The sequence below is a fragment of the Rhipicephalus sanguineus genome, chromosome 1, assembly GCF_013339695.2.
Source record: "Rhipicephalus sanguineus isolate Rsan-2018 chromosome 1, BIME_Rsan_1.4, whole genome shotgun sequence".
Classification (NCBI taxonomy): Eukaryota; Metazoa; Arthropoda; class Arachnida; order Ixodida; family Ixodidae; genus Rhipicephalus; species Rhipicephalus sanguineus.
The window spans coordinates 243,496,539-243,518,400 of record NC_051176.1 but is presented as its reverse complement, the minus strand read 5'-3'; the positions used below and the strand labels follow the sequence as shown (position 1 = coordinate 243,518,400).

The 21,862-nt window shown below is 44.8% G+C and overlaps 1 protein-coding gene across 1 annotated transcript; it reads right to left on the bottom strand.

Moving 5' to 3' along the window:
• Positions 1 to 3,618: 3,618 nt before the first annotated feature.
• On the bottom strand, positions 3,619 to 12,791 carry LOC119387887 (uncharacterized). Its single transcript, XM_037655452.2, has 2 exons — positions 12,554 to 12,791; positions 3,619 to 4,226 (listed from the first exon to the last, which is right to left on the bottom strand). Exons 1-2 carry the CDS (start codon positions 12,631 to 12,633, stop codon positions 3,983 to 3,985), a joined length of 324 nt encoding a protein of 107 aa, XP_037511380.1. The 5' UTR covers positions 12,634 to 12,791; the 3' UTR covers positions 3,619 to 3,982.
• Positions 12,792 to 21,862: the final 9,071 nt, after the last annotated feature.

Genomic DNA, 21,862 nt, shown 5'->3' with positions numbered 1-21,862 from the left:
AAGTTGCCATCCTAGATATGTGCGGCATACATAGTAATAAAACTTTCCACTCACGTATAGCCCGGTAGAATACAGTACCATCCAAGACCCTTAAATTATATTGACGTTTCTCAATGCCAGTTGTATCGCCCGCTTCACCATGGGAGTGCATGGTGCTGCTTCTCCGACTAGCCGCAAGATGTGCGTGGTGGCGCAAGGGTGAATGAATGAAGCGCTCATGATATCCTTCCATCCCTGTCGGCTCGTTTCAAAGGTAAAGGTGTGGTAAACCTTGGACGAAAACCGTGAAAGCGCTGTTTGTAGACAGCTTTACGTACCTTTATATGAATTAAAAGGATTAAAAGGTTCATTGACGGTAACACGACAGAATTCTTGCAGGAACCGATCATTAGTGAGACTTACACTTTTTAAGTGTGAACTGATATGATAAAGGACGCCACCGACCCTTTCTTATAGTCACTTATATCTACACGTGTCAATCCGATGCGTTAATAATGAACAGGTAGACAATGTAGAATGTTTATAGCACTTGTTTTCATTGCACACGCTCACCGAGAACAGTGGAAAATGCCCCGATAAATAAGCTAAATTGGGGGTGCTGCAACAGTGAATAAGTCGCCAAGCTATTCAGAACAGTTGGAGCTTTGGCGGAACAAATGGTCGGAACACGCGGCCAACCCGTCGTCTAGCCCCTTCAGAAGCGAAACTTTAGAGAAGCTTAAACCACCTAAAGCTATATACTTATAGTCAAACACTGCCCCCTCGCGGTTTGCGAGGCAGTCCGCTGACTTACATTTTGCTAAAATGTCGCTGGGGGACATTCGAGTACCTGCTGAATTTAGATGAATTGGGGAGATACACACGAGTTGCAGGACGGACATACCGAATGACGCGTAATGTGCACGTTCTACTCGTGGCTCTAAAACCAAGAAAAATACCGGGAATGTTGCCGCTCATTCATTGGAAAGACACTGAACTTAGGATGCATTACTCAGTGGAGACCTAAGCCGAAAATCGCCAAAAATTCGCCATGTCGCCATTCATAATTTTAGGTCGCCCCGGGCCTCTCAAATTCGCCAATTTGGCGAAAAGTAGCCACCATTGGCAACCCTGCTCGCCAGGTGTCTTTCTTTTTTATGTTACATAGCGTTTAATATTGTTTTTCGGTCATTTCCCTATATAATCGACAGTATGGCCAATCCCCTTCGTGGGTACGCGCCAGTTTCCCTAGGCGACAAAGCAAAACAAAACAGCGGGCAGTCGGGGGTCCAGGTCTTGGGCAGTAAAGGTGTTTGTTCTGGCTGCCTCCGTGTTCTTGCTGAGGGCTGCGGCCCACTGCCGGCTCTGAGCTTACACATTTGAAGTAAACACGCGCATCGAGTTAGAATGCATAGTCATGATAAACAATGCCAAACGTGGCTGCGCTACTCGCCGCGGGCGCACCACAAAATAACAAAAATCAATCCCGCGCTCCTTTCCGGGCCTTTCCGGTATCCCCAGCACTCGCCGTGGCGTCACCAGGGTGCATCCGGGATGCCACCAGGAGCAGACGCTATCGATTGGTCAAACAAGAACATGTTTGTCTGCTAGCAGGTAGACGCGCTTTCTGCTCTTTGTTGTGTTGCTCGGCGCGCGGCGAGTCGGAAAGATCAGCCGACAAAAGGAGCGCGAAGAAGGAAAGAGCGAAACCGGCGAGAGCCGCGTTTCGATCTTCAAACGCGTGTAATTCCGCTATTACGGCAACATTTTGGCAAATTCTCGCGGCTACGTGTTCGTTGTAGACTCGCGCACCACCGCTCCTCCACAACCAAATTTCGACCTCTGGGTGGTTCAGGGGCCATTTAAGGGGCAAGTGGACGAATGTGGCACTCATGAAAAACTCGCACTCTCTCTCTGGTTATAACGGTTATCAGCACTTCGCGTTAATGTCTGCTATATTGTGTCATATCGAGTACGCGCAAGAGGTGGCCCAGCATAACTCTGTCCCGTAACTTCAGATCTTCGCCCCAACGTGAAAACTTACTTTAGTTTTTCATGTCGAATTCTTTTCCAACATACCTTCTCCTCGACTGCACTCTTTGTGGCTGGCCGCATCTCAAGCGACGCGTGAGAATCATGCAGGAGATCTCCTGTGTAGAAATTCGTGAACTTTCGTTTTATTCCTAGAGAAAATAGCCCTCCTTCTCTGCCTTCTGTACATACAATCTGGCACTTAGCGAACGAAAATAGCTAGTGGCTGCTTCGTCTTACGTTCAATCTGGCGGTGACTTTTATGGAGCTGCGGTTATCTAGTGTTTGTGGCATTTTCTCTTGCACAATATGCAATTATCGCGAATAACGATAGCGTGAAAGGATTTCTGCGCACTACTAGTTGGACCAACCGCCGTACATAATTCGTTCGATATAAAAATGCTGTAGAAAAGTGAAATGCATAAACAGGCGGTCAGCGAAGTGTAGTTCTGTGAAGGAAATATTGTGTAATTACACGCGCGCCTTACTACAAATGGTCGACAATTCCCAGCAAAACGACCAGAGACCAACTCACGAATAAGGGACACTTCTAGCTTGTCAGCTTTCAAAATTGTATATACCATCGAGAATTTCAAATATGTGTGGCAAAATACTCTGATCAGTGGTGCCCTGTTCACAAGCATCGTGCTTTCGACTTTTCCGTAAACTGTACTATTCCTAAAAAAAAAACTTGCATAGTTGTTCTCATATGCAAATCGCACCATCTACTGCGTGGTCGTCCGAGCTATTTCATCAGCGCTGCCTGTTGGAGCTCACACAATGCGCGCAACTTCATGTTTCACGGTGGAGCGCATACTGATTTCGGGCATTAAATGTTTTCACCTCCTTCATTATTCAGTTTTGTTCTAAATGTCCTGAAAGAGATCGCAGGGAAACCTGTGCAATGAAGGTTTCTTCATTTTCTTACGAGTGTATGCTAACTGTGGAATTGATGTACTGTTAACAAAATCTGGATCTACGTGCTTAACACTATAGCACATGAGTGCATGCCTTGTTTTGCTTTTTTTTAATGAAGTCCGACGAAAGTACATGGTATGAACGTGCGTGAGTGGTTTAATAACTTTTTCTTATAAGATACGACCTTTTTTATATAGGGCACATACAATACTTTACATGCGCAGTATAGGTGCCAACTAGGGGCGTATGTACATGACGGAGCACGCAATTGCACGGGTGAAAGTTGATGCCAGGGTTCCCAAGTATACAGAGGAGGAGGAATATGAGATTGGGGGTCAGGAAGAACACTAACCATACTATATACTGCGGTTGCAGTAACGGATGTCATACGCTTCTATTGAATGAAAGTGCTGCGAATATAAACGAAGCGTCTACAGAAGCTGAACAAATCAGTATTACAGCTTAACACTCCTCGTATGGCGGGTAATGTGATGTGATGGAAACCTTGCCAGACATTATCCAACCCAGATGTTATTGGTTCACTCAAGTCCAACACTGTTTGGTTCTAGTCAAATTCGCATCCTCTGAGTTGATCCCCTGCACAATTCTCCAAGCACTACTCAAAGTCTGAAGGCTAATATGAATAGCTCAGTAAATAACACTGAAAACCATTTGTGTATATAACTTTATTGACTAATCTCGTAGAAATAACGTTCCGTAAGAGGCACTTGCTTTGAATCTCGGTGTGCTTCAAGAGATGCCCAGTTTGTGCGATTGCATTATGCAGACCAGAATTCGCGGCGCTCGTCCGTGGCGGTCCCCCCACTTCACACGCTTGGCATCGCGTGTGCGGTTGGTCGCCTCTTTTGTTCGGGGTGATAGCGTGTCTCGTAATAGTAACGTTATTTTCCATCAAACGACGAGAGCGCGACGCGTTTGAAATACAGCGTACATAACCGATCATCTTTACGCCTCCTCGCTGTTCCTCAGTGTCCAGACCTGCCGAGCACTAACGTATACGATAACACGGCGAAGCGCTGAGCTGTCCGCTTGATTAATTCGCCGGGGGGCGGCAGAGCGCGAGCAGGGCTGCTCCAGTGAAGAGGAAGCGGGTGACACTCGGCGCCACGATGCTGGGAGGCGCCGCCGCCGCGCGCCGAGCAGAGGCCCCGATGCAGAGGGCGCGCTGCGAGTCCACTTCGCCGCGGATCCGCTGATTAGCGCGCTCGTCTTCTTCACAGCTGGTTTGTCTGGTGACGCGCACCAGGCAGCGACGGAACATCGCGTCAACTTTGGGCCTGCACAACGAACGCGACAGCACCAGTCCCTTTATCGAGTCGCATGCTGGACCACGCTGTATTTCGGGCACTGCAATCAGTGAAAGTCAGCGACGCATACTAATGGATGTGCCATGGGACACCTTAATCAGGCCAAGAGGTCTCGTTTCGTTTAATTTAATTCGCAGTATCCAACACGCAAATAACAAACAAATGACGAGTTAGACTAAGATATATATATATACTGCCCCGCCAGGGTGGTCTAGTGGTTATGGAGCTCGACTGCTGACCCGAAGGTCGCGGGATCGAATCCCGGCCGCGGCAGCTGCATTTTCGATGAAGGCGAAAATGTTTGAGACCCGTGTACTTCGATTTAGGTGCACGTTAAAGAACCCCAGGTGGTCGAAATTTCCGGAGCCCTCCACTACGGCGTCTCCCATAATCATATCGTGGTTTTGGGACGTTAAACCCCAGATATTATTATTATTAGACTAAGATATAATGGGGAAACACCTTTATAACAGGCTTTTTCAACGACGATCGCCTGCTAGTTTAGAAGTTTGTGTCCATGATTTAGGAGGTGCTGAACTATATAACAACAAAAAAACATGCAATACCAAGTATGGAAAATTTCTTTTTTCTTTGTAGGTCATACTTTATGTACACCAGCCGTGAGCTAAAGAATGGACAATTTTACGCAAGACACGTGGACGCCGCGGCCTTGGGCTGTTAAACGAATGTTTTCATATTTTTGTATATCGCTACATGAATGAATAAGGTCGTGAAACGTCGAATGCACCAACACAACCGTTTTCATGCGCATGCGTCTACCGTAGCACCGTCCGTTTAGTTAGACACAAAATGGCAAGGTTAACAGCCCAATATGGCGGCACCGAAACGCATCTGTACAATACTCTATACGAGGATGGTCTGCTGGGCTAGTTGGCATTGCTTCTTGGAAACGTTACAGCGCACACAGGCGGGGACAAAATAACAAGAGACAACACACAGCGCTGTTTATAAAGTTTATAAGGTATACGAACCGCAAGCCGGCCGAAGAAGGGGAAAAATTAAATTATTCGCAATTCAGACAGCACAAACTGAAGTTTTTGTTCAGGGGAGTTCAAATTCGCACACTACGAGCGCTTCCGGAACAGGCGATAAAGTATGAAAGTCACCGCAACACATTTCGTTCCTTCCCACGTCCCAAAAGATAATAAATAAAGAAATGAAGAACAGCGTTGCCACAGCAGCCATCACCAGTTTCAGATCGACTTAGCAGGACTGCACGTGGTAACTCGGTCTCTGAGGAGGATCTAGGAACCTGAGGGGCATCTAGAGCTTGATGTCACCATCCGATTCGGCAGGATATTTCACCCTCATGTGCACGAAGGCTCGATGCGAAATTCGTTTTCTAGGGCATACTTATTTTCAACTGGATGGCTCCTGAATCGAAAGGACAATGCCATGGTGCCCTCTCAAAAGCTCTGAATGTCCTTGGACTGCCTCAACGGCTTTTCGCGAAAAAGACGCTCAATGAATGATGATTATACGGTATAATACGTCTAAAATATTAAGAAATCACCCGGACCTTGACATTAAGAAATCGCGCGGTCCTGATAGTTTGCCAAATGAATTCTTAAAGCGATACGCGATTTGCGTGTACTGTTTTCTAAATCACTAACTGAAGGCGAGATACCGATCGACTGGAGAACGGCAGCAGTGAAACCTATTTTCAAAAATGGTAATAAGCAGCACAACTTGAACTATCGTTCTCTCTCTCTGATTTCAACGTCATGCAAGCTTCTCGAGCATATAATACATAACCACATTGCTGAGTTTCTTTCAAAAAATAAGATATCATCATGCAATCAGCATGGCTTCAGAAAAGGATTTTCTACATGCACTTAATTATTAACTACTGTACACGATTTCGCTAAGGCAATAAATTCAGGTAAACAGGTTGATGCAATTTTGATGGCTTTGACAAGGTTTCCCACAAAAAGCTACTCCACAAACTTGATGTCCCTCTGGGTAATGCCAAAATTGTTACTTGGGTTTCTGCGTATCTTTCAAACCGACAGCAATATGTTTCATCTAAAAATCGTGCCTCTCAGAGGCTTCCTGTTGACTCTGGCATTCTACAGGGCTCTGTACTCGGACCACTGTTTGCTTCTTCTTTTCATTAAAGATATTGGCAATGACATTCCCGTGAAAATTAAACTGTATGCGGATGATTGTGTAATGTATTCAGAAATAGATAGCGTCAGTGACCAGCTACGACTAAATGAAGCCTTTGAAAAAATTGTGAAATGGTGTAATGATTGGCAGATGGCTATCAACTTTGACAAAACAGCTTTTATGAAAATTCCGCGCACGCGTAGCATTCTGCACTTCCAGTACTCGGTGCGTAATGTCTTGCTCGCTGAGGTTGAACACATAAAATATCTTGGCATTTGGATTTCCAATGATCTCAGATGGAGGAAGCACATCAATACTGTGTACAAAGAAAACGAGCCCTTAAAATTAACACTTCCTTCCTTCATCAATACTGTATGTAATTCTGCCAATCAAAAGATTTTCTTCCTCAGGCGGGCTCTGAGTCTAACAACTCTGAAGGTATCTTCTTGCATTTAACGCAACTGTGCGGCCTTTATTAGATTACGTATCTGTCATTTGGTACCCCTTCACTAAAAAAGGCATTGATAAAATAGAAGGTATTCAAAAGCGGGTGGTTCGATACATATATAACTGCTTTGGGCGGACCTCGATGACAGCCTTGCTGAACAGAGCCAATCTTCCAACATTGACCCAAAGGAATCGCGTTCTCAGATTAAAAATTTTTGCTCCAGCTAATCAAGGGACACTGCAGCGTAGATATTTCTGAATTCATTTCCTTTTCAACAGGTTATGCTACAAGGCAACGGCATGCACTAACAATTACCCCCTTCACTAGCCACAATAACTGCTTTAAATACTCATTTTTTCCCAGGGTCGTAGCTGAATGGAATCAACTGTCCAACGATGTGGTGTTGCAGCCATCCCTGAATTTTTTTTATGCCTCATATTGTGTAATTTATTCATTGCGTAACTCATATTGTGTAACTTATTTATTTTTATTTTCCTTCTGTTACCGTTGCACTTGCACTTGACGAGTTGTTGCAGTTGTACTTGAGGAGTATATTTATTTCATGATACCTGTATGTCTTTGTACCAGTACTTACTTGCTATATTTTTATTGTACTATTGTTTTTGTTTGCCCTGCAAGTGATATTAAAAAGTGGTATCCCCATCCTGCGAGAATCCCGTAACGGGATTGAAGTATCAGTAAATAAATGGCCATGTAATGGCAGGAGGTGTCTGATCGGTATCTCGCAGTGTGTTGTTCAATTATAAATATTCGCGCGTGCCATTAAATATACGGATAAGCCCCATTGTGAAATTATAATGGATAATTCAGTTCATATCAGGCTTTTTAATGCGTCCTATAGACTAATTGCGGTCTAGAACACAGGTCCTATAAACAACCAGCACACACTGATATTTCTTTTATAATGTATTCTAAGCACCTTTATGGCCATTTTTGATAGACCTTTGGTTCGGAGCCATGTTCTAACCATCGTCATGGGCAGGTTTCGGCACTCTTTAAGATCGTGCAGCAGACCCCACCCTGGAGTTCTGTTGTGTTTACACTGTAGCTTTAATGCCTTCCCGGAGTTGCTACGTGGAAATACTTATGACAGTCAGTGGCATGTGCGACTGAAAAACAGCGTGAGATTAACCGCCTTCATCATCATCATCATCATCATCATCATCATCATCATCATCATCATCACTGATGACCGCCTTAGGTTGACAAAAATAGTGGCATCCTCAAACCGCGAAAGAAGGTTATAATGGACCGCTCTTTATCCTATTCATTCCAAAGGCCTTAGCAGCCTCGTTATGATAAAACGTTGTTGTCGCTGTTGTTGATGATGATGATGATGATATGAGGAGCTACGACGGAAGGCGAGGAAGCGCCTTAATAATATAATAGGTGTTAGGGTTTAACGTCCCAAAACCAAGATATGATTATGAGGGACGCTGTAGTGGAGGGCTCCGGAAATTTCGCCCACCTGGGGTTCTTTAACGGGGAAGCGCCTTCTGTCGTAGCGCTATTGGTAGAGTCAGAGGCTGAGTCCGAGCTAGTTGGTACATTGACATTATGAAACCATTAAGCGCACGAAGACGGGAACAAGAAGACGACACACAGAGCGCTACTTCCAATTGATATTTATTGCGACACAAAAACGCCATATCTGTATAGTCTCTTCACTCATGAAATTATTACTGCGCATGTTTGAGAACTGAGCTATCAGTTTCTCTCTTATTTCTACGCTCTCCTCCTCTCTCTTTTTTTTCTCCTTTTTCGCGCTAACGATTACAGGCTTTGTTAGCGCGCGCATGGAAACTGGGCGACACAGAAAGAGCGCTTGATATCACGCAAGCATTTTTTAACAAGGATCATAAAGACGCTCCCAATGGCAAAATCAATAGGGTGAAAAGGTGACGTACAGAGAATGAACAAGGGTGTAACAAAAGCTGGCCAGCATAAATGAACAGGAATAAAAGACAAATGTGTGCCGTTTTCTTGTTCCCGTCTTCGTGCGCTTAACGGTTTCATAATGTAAACTGGCAGAGCATTGGGCGTGTGAATCGCAGGTTGTGGATTCAATCCCACCGGCGGAAAATGGTGATTTTTCCTCCTCTTAATTTCAATCTGCGTCATAATTACTGCATTAATGGGGTTACAAGCTCCAGCTAATGTCCGCCATGCCTTTCTTGGCCTAATTGTGCTGGGTTCATTTGGTTGGGTATTTGAGCCAGAGAACAATAATAATAATTTCCGGGATTTTTTGTGCCAGAACCACGATATAACGACGAGGCACGCTCATGTGGAGGACTCTGGATTTATTTTGACCACCTGGAGCTCTTCAACGTGTTCCTCGACCTAAGTATTCGGGTGTTCTGGCATTTCGACCTCGTCGTAATGCGGCCGCCGTGGCCGGGAATTGAACCCGAGTCTTCGATCTTAGCAGCGAGACACCTAACCTGCAAGCTACCACGGCGGGGATCCTTGTGCATTGACGGTTTGTTCGCCAATATCGCAAGTACGACGCTCTTTTTTCGTGCGTTTAGTTAGGCTCCATTGCAATCCCCGTGCCTAAATTAAACCGAGCGCTACGCGAAGCACGAAGCCGTTCCAAATATATAATACACCAAGACCTTGCTCAACTGTCACGTTCACTACAATACACTTGGATGGATGCCGAACGCAATTTGCTGTGTATATTTATACATCCAACCTGGCCTGTATACAACGCTCGTCAGTGTAATTAAGTCTTTCTGGGGCTGTGATTTCACAGTCGGCTTGCGGCCGCCATCGGAACGAATCATGCCTCAGATAGGAGCAAAGGCGGGCGTGGATAAATATTGCTCTTGCATCGAGACGCACGCCTTTTTTTGTCCCTTAACCAAGCACCGTTATTACCATTATTACGCTCCGATCACGTTCGAGTTGCCATCACCGGCTACTGCATGCGTATAGTGGTCGTAAGTGCTTGCACTTAGGCTAACTTTCTTATTTTCGCTACCAACCGCGGATGTCTTTTTTTCGCAATTGGTCCGTTTTGATTCGGCAGCGAACTCGTTCCGCTTAAGAGCCTAAAGGACGCAATTTCCTTTCTATGCCTGTCGCCGTGGCTACACCTCGACGTTAGTAAAATGTCCGTGTGCAGTATGGTCCAAAGTTAAAGATAGCGCATAATTAGGGGGAAACCGAAAATAAATTGAATGAATTGTCAGCATGGACAAAAGGCAAGAAGTTAAGTAGAGCTATGTCTTTATATATGGTCGAGGCCTCCATGTGAAAACGGAACCGTAATCGTTTAAAAAAAATACCACTTTTTTGTTCCATTTAGCAATGACTTATAACTCTCTCTCTCTCTCTCTCTCCATATATATATATATATATATATATATATATATATATATATATATATATATATATATATATATATATATATATATTATATATATATATATAAGGAAAGAACATTCATTTTAAGGGCTCGTTTTTCTTTGCTAAGCACAATATTAATGAGAACAGACAATAATGTCAAGGAAAGTATAGGGGATGTTGTTTGTAATAACTGAGATATAAATGTAAAGAAAGTGAAGTGGACGCAAAGATAACTTGCCGCCAGCAAGTTATCAAGTTACATTGATATCCCAATTATTGCAAATAAAATCCCCTATATATATACTTTCCTTAGAATTATTGTCTGTTAGTTCTCATTAATATTATATATATATATATATATATATATATATATATATATATATATATATATATATATATATATATATATATGTGTGTGTGTGTGGGTGTGTGTGTGCGTGTGTAGATAGATAGATAGATAGATAGATAGATAGATAGATAGATAGATAGATAGATAGATAGATAGATAGATAGATAGATAGATAGATAGATAGATAGATAGATAGATAGATAGATAGATAGATAGATAGATAGATAGATAGATAGATAGATAGATAGATAGATAGATAGATAGATAGATAGATAGATAGATAGATAGATAGATAGATAGATAGATAGATAGATAGATAGATAGATAGATAGATAGATAGATAGATAGATCATGCGCCATCAGACGACGGAACATGAACTGTGGCGCATGAAGCAGTTCGTCGCGGATGCGTGGCAGACAAGTTTTGCGAAAATGTGACACTTTTCTATAATCGACAGTGAGTGGACGCTGTGCTAATTTATCGTCTTCTTTTTTGAAGCAATAGGTTGCATGAACCAAATGACATTTTTCATTATTTGGCAACTGTCAATAAGCGGATATGGCTGCCCTTATATCTCGCCATTTGTTTCATCCCTGCTGCCTTTCTTACCGTATTTCTTTCCTTCCTTCCTTTATTCTTTCTTTCTTTGACTGTGCTAGACCATGTTTTATTGCATTTATTTTATGAATTGACTTGCGTAAGGAGCATCGCTTTTATATGTGGCACCTTCGAGATAACCACGAACCAACCTCTGCTACCAGCCATGCGGGCATATTCGGACTTAGGCAACAGCCACCACAACAGTACCAGCATGACAAAAGTTTCGACTTCAGCGAATCTATACGCCGGCCAAGCAACTGTCTTCGTTGCGTCCACGAGAATCCCTTCCTTAATAATTTCATCACCCGGTTACATAATTTCGAGGATGGGCTTTCCTACTCCTCAAAGGCCCTCGAAGATAAACAAACTGATATTGTACGCCGCTCTATCGATCGCGTATAGGCAACTGTACAGCTTACCACACGTGTACAAGCCACCAGCAAGGGCGCACGTTTGGTGAACGTTTAGTCATCCCGGCTTCATACACTTAATACAACTAAACATTCCGGAAGCCTTGCGGCTGACACCGATAACTGCGTGGTCGTCGCACCTGAGAGGTTGATTACCGAATTCCAACAATGCACAAGTAGTTACTGTCACCTATGTTCTTTTTTAGGTTTCTAATATTTTTAATGTTTATACGAGACGTTAACACTGGGGGGTATGCGAAAACCGACGTTTATTAGGCCGTAAAGATGTCTTCTCTCCAAAGCGGTGCGTCATGTAAGGAAGCCACTGATTAGAAAGCAGTTGTCGTTTTGTAGAAAATGCGCGATTTAAGATCAAAAAAAAAAGAAAGAAAAAGCAAATATATGCAAGAGAGTGAGAAGAAGCAAATTTGTTACGAAGAATACGGATTTGGCACAACGCGCTACTTTATCGCGAACTCTTTCATGGTTTCAGCGTGCGGAAATTGCATGTGTTCCGGCTTGCCGTCCATTTTATATTACCTTACGAAATGTGCGGGCCAATCTCTTCTTTCGCTCGATCTTCGTGTTCCGAGAACTGCGTTATTAAGCACATAATCGGGCGTCCTTCCTGTCTGCGCGCACAATTAATTCATGCTAAATGTTCCCGCGAAACAAGGGCTAATCAAATCATTCGATTTTTCTCTTCGTGGGGACTCCGTGTTCGCCCAGCGTTTATCTGGTCCCTCATGGTGCTTCTTTCGTGGACGGCGCTAAGCTTGTTAACTCCAAACGGGCGTCTCTTATTGAACACGGCACTTCTCCCGGCCTTTTATTTTGTATGAGATCCATATCCGGCCACCCTGCACTCCTTCGTAGCATGCCTCCCCACACAGAGCCGCTAATACCCCTGCCCCTCTTTCCTTATATCCCTAGTCGCCCGACTGTCGCTTTCGAGCCGCCATCCGGCCCGGCAGAGGCACTTACGCGCAAATTCCTTCGGGCTTGTCCGAGTAGACGGCTGCCTCCTTCCAACACGCTCGAGCCTGCTTCAAGAAGGCGCTCATGTTGCAGACTGGATCTGTAATGAGACGCTGTCGTAAGGCTCATTCCTGTGCGCCGCTGGCTTAGCCCACCCGCCCCAAGCGGCCGCAATCGAGCGTCTACTTAATTAAAGTCGTGGCGGCCAATCGAATGGTGACTGTCGTTAGCGCTGGCTATTACGCGCAGGGGAGATGCGCGCGCATCGCGGAGTCCGTCGTATGGGGGTGCTGCTGGAAAGTTGCTCGTGGAGATTCAATCACTTCCGGGCAGCGCCCGGAAGTGATTGCAACTTCCGCGTCGGCGCCTGTCGTGCTCTGCTTCTCTTCAGCTCCTGCTTATAGGGTGGCTACGCTCGGCGCCGCAAGCCGTTTTCGCCTGCTCTGTCGAGAAAACGAGATTGGCTGCGGAACGTATACATAGACGGGTTCAATATAGTTTTCTCTTAAGTCTTCCTTTGGCTCTGCTTTTCTTTCTTTTTTATCTGCAACCGCAGATGACAGTCTTACTACCTCATGCAAGATGGTGCAAAAATCGCGATGCTACCGCTCCTGTTTTACTTTATTCTCCTCTCATTACTCAGCGTATATGGTGCATATAGTGCGCTCGTTAGCTTTTTACTTAAGTCGCCACAATTACCGAAAGAGCGGCAAGATTGGCAGTACGAAACCGCACGTTCCAAACAGTGTAGCCCGATGCCGCAGTGCCAGAGTAAGCCTTGCAGCGACTGGTATAGCAAAGGCGGCAGTGGGCACAGCCATGCTTTGAAAGTCGGGAGGCTTCCATTAGGCTTTCGGCAACACCAGAACAGACCATCCTCCGCAAGTGCCCCAGGTCGTCGACAGGGCCTGAAGTTCGGTTCTCAATAACACTTCTTGGGCAAGTTGGTGCGTATATTTAAGTATGACTCTTTGGGCGCCGAAACAAAAGACGCATACGCACAGAGCGCCATGTGTATCTGTGTGTGTCTGTGCGTTTCTCTCTGTGTCTGTTGTTTTAGCCCAAAAAAAAAAAGTCATATTTACGAAGTTCAGTTCGCTTGTGGAGTTGTCCTTGCATTGCACTTATTCTGGCGCACTTAATATTTAAGATCAGTCGAACTTAGTCAATAGGGCATCTACTGTCGACAAAAGACAGAGTTATCTTTACAGCGAGGACGAAATGTATGTGTGTCGCGTACACAATGTTAATTGAGCTTATTCTTTTTTGCCCACTTTGAGGCGATTGCAGCGGAAGACTGTGTTAGTTCCGTATTCACAAAAAAATTACAACGCTAGAATTGTTTGCGACAGAAGGTTCTAGCTAATCCCGACGGTGGAAATATTAGCGAAGGCGGCCAATCAAACCCAAAGAGCAGTTACGAACTAAAGCCTTGCGAATACGGGGCCGGCAAAACGGCGTCTGCTTTTGCAAGCAGTTGTAGCCTAAGAATTCTTTTGTGAATACGGGCCTTGGTCACATGAAGACGCCGTCATTACTTCGTGGGAAGCGTTAACGAGCTCTTAGGCCGGATACGGCAGCTACTCTGCATTGTATAACATCAAGGAAAAGAAGCTGCATGGGCCGCCCATTAAATCTAGTGAGCGACAACAAAATATTACTTCCGCTGGATCCAGGGTCACACCTTCATCTGACGTGATGCGATGGCGCACGTGGCGAAGAGAGGTGTGGCTTTCAACGGCCCTTTGTCTCGATCGCCCGCTCATTATTATAATTAGCGCCACTGGGTGAATAGGTCACAAGACGGAGAGACATTTGTGCCGCTTTGCAAGGGAATACGGCCGCGAAGCTTGGTCCACCTCATGTTTCTGGATCCTATACCAGCCGGTTGCTACTTCTTCCGAGAAGTCACGTCAGCCTCTAGATTCTGAAACGAGTTTTGCGTTATCGTTATAGTTAATCACTTAACACGAGTGCAATAAGGGATACGAGGAATCATAACTGTAGATCTGCCCGCGTTCATATCTCTATTTAAACGCCACTACTAAAGAATTACCCCAGGAAATCAAAGTGTAACCTATTTTCTAATTCTTTAGTTAAAGTTTAACCTAGTTTTCTAGCCCTGAAGAGCACTGCAATGAAAGGTTTTATAACGGCCCATCGATAAGTGGCCTTTAGATGTTCAGTAGTGTTGAGCTTATTTCTGACACTTTACTGTTTCAAAAGTGTATAACGCTTCAGATGGCAATATGATCAATTTTTAATTACGTGGCCGTACACTAACAATGACCTGCGCGATGACCTGCGCGCGAGAAGAAACGAAATGTACTTGGTGAGGTGACTGCTGTTGCTGTTTTTTTTTTCTATTTTTCGCTCAGAGTACACATGCATCAGTGGCGAGCATGCCACAGCGTTTGAGAAGGCGCGGATGTGGAATGAATTGAGCTCGAACCATACAAAGCGCTTATTATTAGCAGAGTGCTTCTCGAATTCTGGTACTCTGCAAACTCTACAATTCTGACACGCATCAAAAAGCATAACTTAACGAATCGTGCAACCGGAATACGGGCGCGACCTTTCTCTGCAGTGTTTTCGATGGCCTTTATAATAATTCAGAGAGACCATGCTCAAATTTTGTGTGACAGCACACATACCAGCGAGATAGATCTTCCTGGCAATTAAACTGAGCTTAGCGAACGAGAATAATTGGATAAATATAGGGTGCAGCTTGAGTACGGTCCTTGCAAAGAACTGCAGCGCATGCTATGCAGACAAGTCCGAGCATAGTGGCAGATTAAAGGCCCGTGATGCTGGATTTGCGATCCCTATAGTTCGCGGCAAATTTAGCCGGGGGGCCACTTCACAAACCACCACTGTAATCACTCGAATCCTTCCTTTTCCGCGGCTTTTCCTGGGATTGCAAGCCGCAGTTTGGGAAGATGTGGATTTAATATCAATGAGCGCAGGCAAATGGCCAGCACCGCACTCGCCTCGCGTGAATGCCAGCGGCATGAGCGGTGGAGCTGTCGGCACGCCGCCGCCGCTGCTGGACGCTTCGCTGCTCGTTGAAGTGGTGGACAAGCGGCGCCTGTACGCCTCCAAGTCTTGGAACAAACCGCGCAGCGTCAGCAGACCCGAGCGATTGCCCCGCGTTGTCTGGACGCCGGACGTCGAGAGGGCGCCGTTGGGGCCTCCGGCGGATAAGCCCCTGCTGCCGGACACGCCTGCGCCACGTGGCAATGTTCGCGTGGGGTTACTTACGAAATGCCCGGCACCGCACGTGACCCTATTAGTTTACAGGTCTCTTCGGTCTATACTTCAATGCCTATCGGCAGGAGCATTGCATCAAATGGAAGCAAGGACAAACGAAGCTGGCACGTACTATTTGCGGATCGCCGCAGACTTGAGCTCGCTGAAAACAGGCTATGCGATCTTGTCTGTAACGTTACATGCTGCGGTGAAACGCTCCCGTTATTATGCCACGTTTTCCCCGCGGGCAAATATAAACGATATCCTTGCGTGGTTCCCTGCATATGTTTATGGTTTACCAATATTAATCCCTGCACCGCTGGCGCGGGCTTACTGTGTGAACATACGCACCTCCACGTACTTATTCTGGCGAATAAAAAAAAAACGGTTTCTGCCTGTGGCAATGGTTCGTCATGCGTCTTGTATCAAGATCTCGCAGCATTGTCCGTTTACTAGAATAAAGGATTTGGAGTTAGAGTTGGCCAGGTTCATGCGGCAAGAAGTGTACATTACGGTAATATTCCCACCTGCGCCTTAGAGAACGAATTCGATCAGCCAAGAAGTTTGGGGTTCCCATCTGCTGAGAAAGTACCCTGTCTGTGGTACGTTACCTCTTTCGTTGAATGATTGCAGGAAGATGACGACATAAGCTCCACTTTACTATAACGCAGCGCTGATGACTAAATGAAATTAAGTTGGTTGTTGTTGTTGTTGTCTTCTTTATACGAACACGTTGGCATATGTGTACATAGTGCTTTCGATTTGCTTTTTTCTTTTCTCAGTTGATTGCTAGTTCAGTATCAGTTTCGTTTATTTAGGATAGCCGGCATTCTATTTTTACGTGACGCGAACTTTTATAAGGGGGTGGATGCTGAGAAGCTAGTTGCCTTTTTTATTAAAAGTTGCTGCGCGGTTAATCGAGTAATTTACAATGGTCACTACCGAACCATGCCATGTAAAACCGCATTTTGATAAACAGAATAAAACTGAAGAGGAAAAAAATGATCCGTTATGCGTTGGCCGTACGAGCATCATTCTTGATGCACATTTCTTAATAATATAATTACCTTCCATAGTGTTGCTTGCGTTGCTCCAAACCTCCCCAACTGCCAGTCCCAGCCAAATCAAGGCACACCGGTACCTGTAACGTTTACGATTGCAAACGCAGTGAGTACTCAAGCGTAAACATTTGTGCATACGATCGCAGGATTTAACTGCTTAATTTTGCCAAATCCTAACAAAGTTCACTTGTTTGCCTATTTGTTGCGCACGAAATATGGACTTGAGAGTTATGCTTCAGTAGTGATGAAACGTGTGTATCAACAGTTCAATTATTCGTGCGATTCAACATTCCAAAGCAACAGTGGAGTTAAGAGAGTCATCTGAGAGCAGGAGTCTGGTTAAATGTTGACCATCTGGGGTCCACTGACGCATAGCTAAGCACAAGAGTGTTTTTTTTTTTTTTTTCTTGCGTTCTGCCATTTAGCCGCAGGCGGGTATGGAAACCGCAAACTCTTGCTTAGAAGCTGAATGTCTTAGCCGCCGAGCCATCGCGGCGGGTGAATTCTAATAAGCAAGAAGGCCGCAGAGTCAATTACAGAACCAGACTTTCTAAACACAATATTTCACTTTGCGCTCGAGACAAAAAAAAAATGTAAATGCTGTTTTTCTCTCGCTGCCTGCGAAAGTCTAAGCAGTGGCGATAAGCAGAGCTCAAATTGTGGGAAAATATGTTCTGAATTCTTGGCACTTAAAGTATCCGTTCCCACCAGCTCGAACGTGGCTTGCTTACTGGAGAACGAAAAAAAAGAAGCGGTCGGGGGGGGGGGGGGGGGGGGTCGTTTCTGGTTTGTATTCATAATAAACGGCGTGCATGGAAGAACTGCATTCAACAGTGGAAAGGACTTAAAAGAGAAGGGGAGAAAAAGGCGTTGGAGTGAGTGAGTGAGTGAGTGAGTGAGTGAGTGAGTGAGTGAGTGAGTGAGTGAGTGAGTGAGTGAGTGAGTGAGTGAGTGAGTGAGTGAGTGAGTGAGTGAGTGAGTGAGTGAGTGAGTGAGTGAGTGAGTGAGTGAGTGAGTGAGTGAGTGAGTGAGTGAGTGAGTGAGTGAGTGAGTGAGTGAGTGAGTGAGTGAGTGAGTGAGTGAGTGAGTGAGTGAGTGAGTGAGTGAGTGAGTGAGTGAGTGAGTGAGTGAGTGAGTGAGTGAGTGAGTGAGTGAGTGAGTGAGTGAGTGAGTGAGTGAGTGAGTGAGTGAGTGAGTGTTTTAGGGCCCAGGTGACGCCCATGCGCAGGCGGAAGTGAAAGCTTCTGCGACGCCGAAACTACATAACATCCATAGCAACTTTTAGCGCAACAAAACGACACAAGAAAGACGACAGGACACAGTGCTGCTCTCAACTGACAATAGCGCTATGTCCTGCCATCTTTTTTTGTGTCGTTTTGTTGCGCTAAACGTTACTGTGGATAAGCACCAGCATTGTGTGAACGCCTACATAACATGTTACCATTGCCAACAACTTATACCGCTTGCGACAATCAGTGTTGTAGCTCTGTTGCTTCTTAACGACGGTTCTTGCAACACGCTTACCTTCGACCGACCACGTACGTATTCGCTTGAGATTCAATGAAACTGTCACCGATGTTGCACAGTTAAACAAGTTTACGTGAGCTATATTCGGGCGATAGCAAGACTATCATAAGTCCAGGCAGGGTGAGAAGCTTACGTGACTTCGTTTAAAGAGGCAGGACCCATATTGACGAAAACATCTTTTTTTTTTGTTTGTTTTTTTGCGTCAAATGAAAGGTCGAGCCCTCAAGAGCCCAGAAAAGGTAGTGCTAAGCGCGAGTGCACCCTGAAAAAGTAATTACAGTATGCTTTTAAAAGCTAGTTTCGGTTCCAAGTGTACCCTGACGTCACAACATGGTATGAGCTTCTTGTCACGTGCGCGCACATGACGTTTCCACGGCTGCTCCGCACCATGGCTACGTTGGTGACGCACAAGTGGCCATTTTGAATGTTTTGGTGACGCACAAGCGGCCATCTTGGAAGTTTTGGTACCTGACGTCATCAAAACTAGCCAGACTGCTGCGTGAAGTCACCAGAATTACTGTAGCCTGACGTCAAGCTAGTGTCGATGTCGGTAGGTGCGCCATGGAAAAATTGTCCTTAATATCAAAATAAAATATCTTATCAGCATTTGATGTGCTTCGCACTTGCTCTCTGCATACAGTAGATTTGTATGACAGAGTAAACTCGCCTTCTAAAAAAAGTTGTCAGTACACCTTTAAGAGAACACTTCAGCTAATCCTTATGCTGTACATATCATTAGAGAAGCCGGCTGGCCGATTGCGAAGTGTCAGGTTATTTGCTGAGCGTGGACATGCAGCCTCTATTTAAAGTGTGTTACGTGTACAATACTACACGCGACCTACATAATGATGCACTGTTTTAATGGCTGCGAGCCAAAGCTGCATGACCAACGTTTGACTTTTTCGCGAAACCAGCGCTTTTGAGCATGTCTATACGTTATAAATTTCGTGCTTCGCTGCCATTAGGAGCGTGGAAAAGCACCAACTTTGATAGAATGCAGGGGCTCACCTAGCCATTTTTTCATAGATGGTCCTTCTTCATAAGCGTCTTCGTTCACTTAAGCATAAATGCCCATGATGACAGCTGAACTAATGCTGCACTCAAAAGGCAAACTGAAACCGACACATCCTATGTGGAACGTTTATGCTTCGATGTGACTTCCTTCTTTTTTTCTTCAAGCCTATGATGCACTATCTTCGAACGCACCTTACGATACAAACTCTGTAAAGCAGAGATAAATAACAGCGACGACCTATAGCACAGCTGTTAGGGCCTCCTTGGCCGGGAATTGAACCTGTGACCTCCTGCTGGCACCAGGACGCCATTGCCTCAGAGTCAATTTGGCGGCGGCGCTTGTCTTTATGAGCAGCCATCTGAAGACTAATTAACTGGGTAACTGGCACGGCTACGAAAAGTTGTGACGTTTTCGAAAAAGAGGAAAAACGGATGAACCACTGCAGTGTACGACTGTTATAGTTAATAGATGTGTAAATATACCAGAATTGGCTTTGTCCTGATTGAATGGTTAATTGGTTTGCCTCTACCGATGGCTCATACCCACTGCGTGGAATGTATTAAGAATCGGTTGGCTTAGAAATATATTTTCTCAAGTCTAAAAAACAGTGACAATAAATTTTGATAAAATAAACGAAAAGAAAAACTTGATTTCAAGAATTTTGTGAGGACATTGTCTGAAAGCAAGTAAGAATATAAAAATCAGCACCTCCATGTATATGCAGGTGTATATATATTTATAAGGTGTCCATTTATATGGAGACAGTAGATGGCTCCCAATAATTTCGACCACTTCAACGAGCACTGATGTCGTACAACACATGCATGTACCTCTAGCATTTCGCCTCCATCAAACTGCGACCGCCACGGCCGGGATCGCGTCCGCGTCTTTCGGGTCAGCAGCTGAGCACCACAACCACTAAGCCACCGCAGCGGCTACTTTTATGTGTAAAACCACGGGAACAGTCTACTTTTACGCTAGAAGCATAAAATGCAATGCAGCCAGTCCAGATGGATCACATTTCATGAAAGGCGGACATTGCGTAAGAAATTGCAGCGTTCAGGCAGCTAAATAAAAGTATCTGCAAGAAACATATTTTCCATTCTCTCTTGGGTGCATTTTTAATTGAAAATTGAAGTCGACCACGGTTATTTCATATCTGCGTAGCAGAAATCTTAAAAGGCTGTAGCCACTTTCAAAATATTAGTCTCCAAAATCTGCTTAATAGTACATTGGCGTTACAGTAAAGGTCATCCCGAACTGCTTGGAGTACGCTCTTGGGGTCTGTTAGCTCGAACGCTCATGTATATTGCGGTAAACTTCAAGGCACCTGGATATTTATCTTATTTGCTCTATTTCCATAGTATTGGTCAGCCGCCCTTTGGCAGGCATGGAAGGATGTGATCACGAAAACAGCGATCCCGCATGTCTTAAAGGGACACTAAAGAGTAAAACGATTTTTCTCGCATTAGTAAAGTAGTCTTCCACGATACCAAAAACACCACGCTTTCTGCGCGAACACGCTTAATAAGCGAGAAAACGCGCTAAAAGAAAATACAGGTGGCGACGCCACCTTGGAATTCCCGCACCATTTGCCATGACGTCACATAATTTTGACGGCGCCTGCTTGGGCCTACGTAGTTCCTAATCGGTTAAATCAAAGTACATTGTCCTCTGAGGGGGCCAGAGACTTGACATAACGAGTTTGTGGAAATTTCGTCGAGCCAGTGGCGCCAAAATACGTTAAATGCTCTTTGAAGTCTTTTACGTCACGAATTACAAAGTTCGGCGCGAAATTTAAAAATGGAACTTTGAACTTGGTTTTCTCCTCTAATAATACACGTAAACCTATGGTGGTGAAATAAACTACACAAGAGTTCTCCGAGCACACTTTATCAATCTAAACTAATTCATTGTTTCTCTTTAGTGTTTAACATGAAACATAGCACGTCACAACATGCAAGAAAGATCGTTGTCTAAACAGGACCCTATGGTTACGAAAAAAGAAAAGTAATGGTAACGCACAAATGCGTGGGAGCCAGGTTCGGTGAACATGCGAAGTCTTTGTTCTGTACAGCGTATCCGTTTCTACAGTTTTCGGCGAATCAAAACATTCACGTTAGAATTGACACGCTCCTCCATTGTCTACGCTTAGACGTTGCCTTCACGCCTCACTCGTTGCGTCGCATCAAACAGAGGATGTCCCCGTATTGTTCATGCTGACATAATCGCGATTCGTCAGGGTTGCGTATTATCATAGAGTGCCCTCGACGTGAACAATATCAGTCTCGCCTGTGTGATTGTTCGAGCATCCTCGACAGTCGAACTCTCACAGTGAGCGATATAACTTGGACCGTGGACATGACCTCTAAGCAGAAGCGTTCAGTGAGTGCTCTTCACAATTTTTTATTCGGCACTAACATCATAAATTACATTGCTGTTTTTCGTATTTACATTGTGTTT

What these genes read in the sequence shown, in the direction of transcription:
- LOC119387887 (XM_037655452.2), bottom strand. Translation starts at nt 12,633, where the DNA reads ATGAGCGCCTTCTTGAAGCAGGCTCGAGCGTGTTGGAAGGAGGCAGCC. An exon ending in AAGCCCGAAGGAATTTGCGC is followed by an intron (nt 4,227 to 12,553) that starts GTAAGTGCCTCT and finishes TTCGTTGTGCAG; the next exon opens with GCCCAAAGTTGACGCGATGT.